This window comes from Lepus europaeus, chromosome 15, assembly GCF_033115175.1.
Source record: "Lepus europaeus isolate LE1 chromosome 15, mLepTim1.pri, whole genome shotgun sequence".
Lineage (NCBI taxonomy): Eukaryota > Metazoa > Chordata > Mammalia > Lagomorpha > Leporidae > Lepus > Lepus europaeus.
In genome coordinates this window covers 56935502-56944618 of record NC_084841.1, presented here as the reverse complement: position 1 = coordinate 56944618, position 9117 = coordinate 56935502, and the positions used below count along the sequence as shown (strand labels likewise).

The 9117-nt window shown below is 46.5% G+C and overlaps 1 protein-coding gene across 2 annotated transcripts in view; it reads right to left on the bottom strand.

The window, feature by feature from the left end:
• Window positions 1-2459: 2459 nt before the first annotated feature.
• The window catches only part of MARVELD2 (MARVEL domain containing 2), a 29193-nt gene continuing 22535 nt past the window's right edge, over window positions 2460-9117 (bottom strand). For both annotated transcript variants that reach the window (XM_062212223.1, XM_062212222.1), the window contains exons 6-7: window positions 7073-7123; window positions 2460-4185 (exon numbers count right to left, since the gene is read on the bottom strand). In XM_062212223.1, the coding sequence (XP_062068207.1) occupies window positions 4063-4185; window positions 7073-7123 (174 nt within the window). In that variant the 3' untranslated portion in view covers window positions 2460-4062. The remainder of the gene's footprint in view (window positions 4186-7072; window positions 7124-9117) is intronic.

Sequence of the window (9117 nt, the reverse complement as noted above, 5' to 3'; positions counted from 1 at the left end):
AACCAGTGCCCATATGGGATGCCGACATCACAGGCAGAGGCTTAACCCAGTACACCACAATGCCAGCTCCATAAATCTTAAAAAAAAAAAAAAAAGGAGGGGTCCAGATAATGTACCAGATTGCCAGTGCCAGTGCAGGTTGGCAGCTGCATATAACATCCTCAGCAGATGGTAGAAAGTGAAAAATGCTTGGAAGAAGCTGAAGAATACAAAGAAGCGGGTTTTCTCCTGGATTTGGTAAAGTTAGAAGCATTAAACCTTTCTGCATAACCCTAGGGTCCATTCTATGATTCATTATTTGTGGCCAGCGTTCAGGTGCGATTATTCCTTGCTTAACGTGTTGAATGATCGAGTTCATTTGAACAAAGGGTGTCTTGTGTAAAAAGAACAACTTTGGGGACGGGCGCTGTGGTATAGTGGGTAAAGTCGCTACCTGCTGTGCCAGCATCCCATATGGGCATGGGTTCAAGTCCCGGCTGCTCCACTTCCGATCCAGCTCTCTGCTATGGCCTGAGAAAGCAGCAGAAGATGGCCCAAGTCCTTGGACCCCTACACCCACATGGGAGATCTGGAAGAAGCTTTTGGCTCCTGGCTTCGGATCAGCCCAAGTCTGGTCATTGTGGCCATTTGAGGAGTGAAGCAGCGGATGGAAGACCTTTCTCTCTCTCTGCGCCTCTTTATAACTCTGCCTTTCAAATAAATAAATAAATCTATCTTGAAGTTTGTATTTCACTAATAATCCTTTTTGTTTATTTTCATTTCATTTGAAAGGTAGGAAAGACAGTGAGAGAAACAGGGATAGAGATCTTGTTCATTCCCTGAACACTTGAAATAGCCATGGCTGGGGTAGCCAATGCCAGAAACCTGGAGTTGAGTCTGGGTCTCCCACAGAGTCCAAGTACTTGAACCATCACCTGCTGCCTCCTAGGAAGAACAGTAGCAGGAAGCTGCATCCGACGTGGAGCCGGGACTTGAACTTGGCTCCAACATAGGGTTCAGGTGTCCCAAGTGGCTTTTTTCTTTTTTTTTTTTTTTACAGGTAGAGTTACAGACAGTGAGAGAGAGTGAGACAGAGAGAAAGGTCTTCCTTCCGTTGGTTCACCCCCCAAATGGCCACTACGGCCGGCGTTGCACCCATCTGAAGCCAGGAGCCAGGTGCTTCCTCCTGGTCTCCCATGCAGGTGCAGGGGCCCAAGCACTTGGGCCATCTTCCACTGCACTCCGGGCCATAGCAGAGAGCTGGACTGGAAGAGGAGCAACCGGTACTAGAACCCGGCGCCCATATGGGATGCCAGTGCCGCAGGTGGAGGATGGCCCAAGTGAGCCACGGCACTGGCCCCCAAGTGGTATCTTTAACAGCTGTGCCGAACACCTGCCCTCCTTTTTAAGTTTTAGGTGTACCAACATAATGAAGTTTCAGAACAGAACGCTGATTTGGGTTGAACTGATTTCCCTGAAAAGATATGCTGAGGTCCTAAACTCCAGCACCTGTGCAGCATTGTGACCTTATCTGAAAAGAGGGTCCTTGAAGACGCAGTTAGAACGGTATCTCTGGTGTTCTCGGAAGACGATAGCCAAGAAGACGTAGGCCTCGCGAGGGTGGCGCACTGGAGAGCACAGGAACATGGATGTGGCCTGAAAGCCACAGGAAGCCAAAGAGGCAGGAGAGGGGTCCCTACAGGCCTAAGGTGGCCTTGCTGCATCTTGAGTTCAGACTCCCGCCGCAGAAGGCATTTCTGTCCTGCTAAGACACTCCGTTTGCGGTACTTTGTTAGGGCAACCCTAAGAAACATACAATGACCTTGATCTTGAGTTCTTGCAAATAATGGGTGAGCGGGAAAAATGAGTCACATGAACATCGCGACCTACAGGTTCTCCATGACTTTCCAGTTTATTCTCTGATAAGTGAAAATATTTTCAAGAACACATCAAGTGAACACAGGAATTCTACAAAAGCAAACAATAGATCACATACACAAAATGACAGGGAACGGAAACTTTAAAACTCTTACGTATTGATAAACGTTTTTACAGAATCGGATTTTACAGCATTGGTTTTCAAAGCTTAATATTTACAACAGTAGTCAAATACAGTTTTACAAAGTTAATTTCCTTAAACACTTCATTTCAACATTATTCGATCCATTTACACACTACCAACATGATACTTTATCTTTTTTCTTTTAAAAAGCATTGGTGGGGCTGGCGTTGTGGCACAGTGGGTTAAGCTGCCTCCTGCAACGCTGGCATCCTATATGAGCACCGGTTCTAATCCAGCTCCCTGCTATTACACCTGGGAAAGCAGTGGAAGATGACCCATGTGCTTGGGCCCCTGCACCCTCGTGGGAGACCAGGAAGAAGCTCCAGGCTCCTGGTTTCAGATTGGCCCAGCTCTGGACAGGAATGAACCAGCAGATGGAAGATCCCTGTCCCTCTCTGTCTCCCTCTGACTTTCTTAAAAAAAATTTTTTTTAAAGCATTGGTGCTCTTAAGGCAAAATGTTCACATAGGTTCACAAAATATAAAAGCGAAAGTGAGGTTCATCTACTGGGGCTCTTTAAGGGCCTCACGCTTCTCTTAATGCTACTTTTTTCAAAGATTTGTTTATTTATTTGAAAGGCAGAGTTACAGAGAGGCAGAGAGAGAGAGAGAGAGAGAGAGAGAGAGAGGAAGAGAGAGGTCTTCCACCCGATGGTTCACTCCCCAGATGGCTGCAAATGGCTTTACCCACTACGCCACAGCACCAGCCCCAATACTACCTCTTAAGACAGCATAGTTCCTCCAGTCTGCGAACCGCAGGATTCGTATTTTAATAGTCGACAGTAGTAAAGTAAAACCAGGAAGTCCATGCAGTGACCAACACCTTCTGGGCTTCTGCTTTTCCACTTGGTTTGAGCACTTCAGAAAGCTCCTATGAATACTGCTTGAATGGCAACTGTCCCTGGCAAAAACTAATTCTACACCTGGGAGATGATCTATGAGATAGAGACCGCTGACCAGGATCCGATGAAGACGAACTTAGAAAATCATTTTTGTTCATACTAATTAAATATTCTCACTAATAAAACCCTAAAGCCAAGATAATTCTTGGAAAGATGAAGCACCCCGACAAACCCAAGGGAGATTCTATGTAATTGTAGCATCCCAGGGGCCTGGGGGTGCTCCTGAAAGCAGGGAGAAAGGTAACAACAGCCATGCGATGCTACGTGATGCCTGCCGCACAGGCTGGGCTGTGGGAACAGATGCAGGTGCACAGTGAAACTGGTTCAAAACAGGCGGCCGTGCTGCACCCATGGGACATAGAACTCCCAAGAAGCACCTGCCTGAGTCCACGTGTGGTAAGTGCTGACAGCACACACACACAAAGGAAGGCACGAGACCTGGTGTTTTGGTAGCCGGCTGAGCTTGCTCATTAAGGATGCTGTCTTGAGGCTCACTGGACGTAGTTTACTCAACCCACCAACAGTAATATAATGCTCACGCTCCCGGTGTGCCGGCTCTGTTCTAAATATTTTACAAATGTGAACTTATTTGCTCTCCCCTCCTGCCCCTGAGGTCGATACTATCAGGAGGGGAAACGGGCACAGAGTCCAAGCTGCCTAGGATGACAAAATTTGAAAATGTAGATCTGGGGTTCAAACCCCTCTCTGGGGAGAACCGACACGGTGAAAAGGTGTCATCCGCCCCGCCCCCCCCCCCCCCTTGGGTAGAATGCATAGCGATTTCTCTTATGAAAAATTTTCCCTAGGAAAACCTTGGGCCTTGCCTGGCGGGCTTGTCACACGACAAGGGCAGGGTCTCTGAGACGACGCCACATTTAAAGGAGACAGACACCCGTGCAGCCACACGCACGGACACAGAAGACCTCCACTCGCAGCAGAGCCTGTGGGGAATCCTGACCGTGTTTTGAATGTCTGAGTCACACTGGTTACCATCACATCTGGGTTACCCAGCTGGAAGCTAATTCAGACAGCGCCTGCTCCTCTACCACAGAGATGAGTATCAAAAAGGCAGTAAATAAATACTAAATTCACTATTAAAAAAAGTGGTTTCAAATACAGTTTATGAATACCCTTGTACATCCCAATTCATTACTTTATCGTATTCTTGAATTCTTTGCTTTATGTGGGAGAGTTTGTTCTTTAGGTAATCGCAGCGTTCTTTTTTTTCCAGAAATGAAGGGTCCTGTAAAAGAGACACAGCTATTATTTAGCCCAGCTTCCTCACTGATGACTACAGAAACATACAACTACTGCAACCAGAAAATGACCCTACAGGCAGAACTACCCAGCACAGATGTTAACAGAGCAACAGCTAATTCTGTAGTAACAAAAAAAAAAAAAAAAAGAAGAAGAAGAAGAAGAAGAAGCAAGGCATGTTTCTGTGGTTTATTACTATATATATTTTTTACTTGGAAAAATGTATTGATTGATTTGAGAAGGAGCGAGAGAGAGTGCTCCCATCTACTCATTCAGTCTCCAGAGACCCATAGTAGACCCAGGCCTGGCAAGGGGCGGAAGCTGGGAACCCAATCCAGGTCTCCCATGTGGGTGCAGAAACCCAACTACTTGAGCCATCATCACTGCCTCCTAGGGTGTGTATTAGCAGGAAATAGGAATCAGCATTCTGAGCCAGGCGTTGAACCCAGGCCCTCCAATGTGAGATATGGGCGTCTTAAATGGTGTATTAACCACTAGGCTAAATGCCTACCCCTCTACATTATTAAAAATATATAAAATATTTATGTATTTATTATATTAATAAATATATAATATATAAATCGACATTGATATATAATGACTGCACTTATTTAGGGGGAACAATGTAACATTCCCATACATGTGTACAATGTGTAATGATCACAGCAGGGTAACTGGCATATCTATCCAATTCTTTGTACTGGGAACATTCAAAATCATGTCAGCTATTTTGAAATATTCAATTACTTATTGTCAATCATAGTTATCCCACTGTGTAGTGCAGCCTAAGAAGGAACTCCTATCCAGCTGCACCCAAGGGTCCACAGACCACTCTCTCTCCACCCCTACCGCTCACACCCTCCCAGCCTAGCCACTGGTCCACCTCCACCTCTTCAGGATCAACTTTTTCGCTTCCACACAGAAGTGGGAACACACAAGATGTTTCTTTCTGTGCCTGACTTATTTTGCTTTCTACTTAAAAAAAAAAAAAAAAAAAAAAAAAAAAACAGACCTTATGTTTCAGAGCAGTTTTTTGTTTTTTTTTTAAGATCTACTTATTTATTTATTTGAAAGCCAGAGCAACAGAGAAATCTTCCATCTGCTTGTTCACTCCCCAAAAAGATACAACGGCCTGAGCTGGTTCAGGCCAAAGCTAGGAGGAGCCAGGAGCTCAGCTGGGTCTCCCATGTGAGGGGCAGGAGCTCAAGCACTTCGGCCATCTTGCGCTGCTTTCCCGGGAAATGGAGCAACCGGGACTGGAACTGGTGCTCCTATAGGATGCCAGTGTCACAGGTGACAGCTTAACCCACTGTGCCACAATGTCGGTCCTTTTTTTAGGCTTTAGGTTCACAGCAAAATTAGGTGAGAAATAAAAAGAGCTGAGGCATCTTTAGACATCTCAAGTACAACTAAAGAGTAAATAATAAACAGAAAATATTAATAACAGTTCTTTCTAGCTCCTACTGATTTGCGATATTCCGCTAAGGACAGAGTTAGAAAATTGTAGATTAAGTTCTCCTTTTGGAAGGCAATGTGGGTGAAATGAAGAACTGAACATCAGTGTTCTTTCTCTAAGGTTGTAAAAGCAACACAACAGGGCGTATTCAGGAGAGATTGCAAAAAAAAAAAAAAAAAAGAAAAAGAAAAAGAAAAAGTGACCAGGGGTGGGCATTGTGGCAGAGTGAGTTAACTCACTGTTTATGACACTTGCATTCCATACTGGAGCACCAGTTTAAGTGTTGGCTGCTCCGCTTCAGAACCAGCTCCCTGCTAATGCTCCTGGGAAAGCAGTGGAAGATGGCCCCAGGACTTGGGTCTCTGCCACCATGTGGGTGACTGATTGGGGTTCCCAAATTCTGCCTTCAGCCTGACCCAGCCCTGGGTCTTGTAGGCATTTGTGGAGGAAACCAATGAACGGAAGATGTCTCTCTCTCTCTGCCATTCAAACAAATGAAATTTTCTTCTAAGTTGCTAGTGAGAACACTAGCATCCCATATTGGAGTACCAGTTGGAGTCCCAGCTGCTTTTTCCAATCCACCTTCCTGCTAATGTAACTGGGAAGACAGCAGAAGATGGCCCATGTGGGTGACCTGAATGGAGATCTAGACTCTGGCTTCGACCTGGACCAGCCCAGGTCACTGCAGCCATTTGGGGAGTAAGCCAGCAGATAGAAGATCTGTCTCAGCCTGCGCCATGGCTCAACAGGCTAATCCTCCGCCTAGCGGCGCCGGCACATGGGGTTCTAGTTCCGGTCGGGGCGCCGGATTCTATCCCGGTTGCCCCTCTTCCAGGCCAGCTCTCTGCTATGGCCTGGGAGTGCAGTGGAGGATGGCCCAAGTGCTTGGGCCCTGCACCCTATGGGAGACCAGGAGAAGCACCTGGCTCCTGGGTTCGGATCAAAGAGATGCACTGGCAATAACAAAATAAAACAACAATAACAATATACTCTCATAAACTGCCAGTCATTACTGCTGCAATTTTGGAGCCATTAGTAAGCAAAACATAGGTTACTTTAACACAAGCACTGTGATACCCTGACGGGCATTCTGACAGCCAAGATCACAACTTCGTGGCTAACAGTGCAGGTAGTGTAGGGACAAAGCAGTGACTTGCGCTCAGGGCAGGATGGAGCTGGTGACTCCACCACCTGAGTGCTCAGGACGGTGTGCACTGAACACTGGTGCACCGCTTATTTCTGGAATTTGCTACTGAATCGTTTGAGGTCGCGGCTGACTGCAGGTAACTAAATCTCAGAGAGCGAAGCCCCAGCTAAGGTCGGGGGACGATCGTGCTTCAGCTCAAAGAAGTCAGCCAGGGATCACCCGTGTCCCCGTGTAAGCACCTACGTTGAAAAAGCAAACTGTTTTACTCACGTTCTTTTTCTTCATGAACTCTTCATGGATTCTTGAAATTCTCTCATGTTCCTAAAAATAACACATATACACTTGCATTAAAACACTTGCATTTCTCTAAAGGGAGGAGAGAACTTACACTTTGCTTATGGCCCTGCCTAAATACCAGTGGAGACTGTGGACTCAAAAGGCCTCCATAGTGTTGGCAGCTCATGTCAAGAACCTTGGGTGATCACTGACATCATACATAAGAGTATTAGTTGTTAAATTAACAGCAGGAGTCACTGTGCACTAATTCCCCATGTAGGACCTCTGTCCTCAATGAGTTGTACTATGAGAATTAACTGCAAAACTTGTTCTCAGTTTTTTATATTTTGTATGTGTGTGAGTGCAAATCATTGAAATCTTTACTTAGTATAGAATTGATCTTCTGTGTATAAAGTTAATTGAAAACCAATCTTAGTGGAGAATGGGACTGGGAATGGGAGAGGGAGGACAAAGTGGGAGTGGGAGGGTGGGTATGATTGGAAGAATCACTATATTCCTAAAGTTGTACTTATGAAATTTGTACTCATTAAATAAAAGGTTTCTTTAAAAAAACTTACATTTACTCAAATCATGTCTCAAAGCACAAAAAAAAAAAAAAAAAAAAAAAAAAAACAATTTTTACCTAAGATGATCATGAAACTATTTCCCTGCAAAACTTCAATTCACTGGACAAATATTTGAGGGCTGACTCTGCCAGGCATTGGGATCCAGGGAGAAACCAGAGCCAAGTCCTAGGATCACTGCTTGCCAGCTGGCTGGCCCCAGACAAGTGTTTATACATCCTAAGACTCAGTCCCCTCATTGGGAAGATGGGGGTCATGACCTCACGAGGCTGTAAGATGTTTCACTTAGCTGGCATCTTTAGAAGGTGGCTGGTACCTACAACCACACCCCAGCTGCTACCCCAGCTCATCCTCTTTATGAAGTTATTCTTCCATTCCCTAGGCATCAGGATGAAGAGGTGGAAACAATTCCAGTTTTTTGTTTTTTGTTTTTTTGATAGGCAGAGTGGACAGTGAGAGAGAGAGAGACAGAGAGAAAGGTCTTCCTTTGCTGTTGGTTCACCCTCCAATGGCCGCCCGGCCGGCGCACTGCGGCCGGCGCACCGAGCTGATCCGAAGGCAGGAGCCAGGTGCTTATGCTGGTCTCCCATGTGGGTGCAGGGCCCAAGCACTTGGGCCATCCTCCACTGCACTCCCGGGCCACAGCAGAGAGCTGGCCTGGAAGAGGGGCCGGCGCCGCAAGGCAGAGGATTAGCCTATTGAGCCACGGCGCCGGCCAACATTTGCAGTTTTGAAAACAGCCACAGAGCAGGCATTGTGGCACAGTGGGTTAAGCCATGGTCTGGTACACCAGCATCCCATACAGGCAGCGGTTTGAGTCCCACCTACTCCATTTGTGATTTAACTCCCTGCTAATGTGCCTGGGAAAGCAGCGGGGGGATGGGGCCCAAGTGCTTGGTTCCCCTGATGAAGCTCCCGGTTTTGGCCTGGCCCAGCTCTGGTTGTTGCAGGCATTTGGGGAGTGATCCAGCTGATGGAAGATTCTCTGTCTCTCCATCTCTCACTGTAACTCTGACTTTCAAATAAAGAAAGAAATCTTTTTTTAAAAAATTAGCTACTGCAACATTCCTCCTATCTTTACTCAAAGCTTTGTAATAAATCCAGAGTTTGTTCCAGGGTCAGACCTCCCCGAAGGGAGCAGATTCCTATTAACCATGCAAACCTTTGCAGAGAGACTGCTGGACACTGCAAATCTGACAACAGAAAACGGAGTGTGGAAGTTCCAGTTCCAGCAGCGTCTCCGTCTCCGGAGCACATTCCCCAAGGCTACCCGCATCCTCTCCCCACTTACTGGAACTCCTCCTTGTCTGTTCCAGATAAGACCATGAGATAGGCTGCGCTTGCACTGCTTGGCAGCAGCAACACTGAACCTGGTAACGCCAGGGTCACGACTGGGATAGCAGCAGGGCCTGGACCAGAAGAAACCGGCTGCTGGGGCTGGGCTTGCCACGTGTG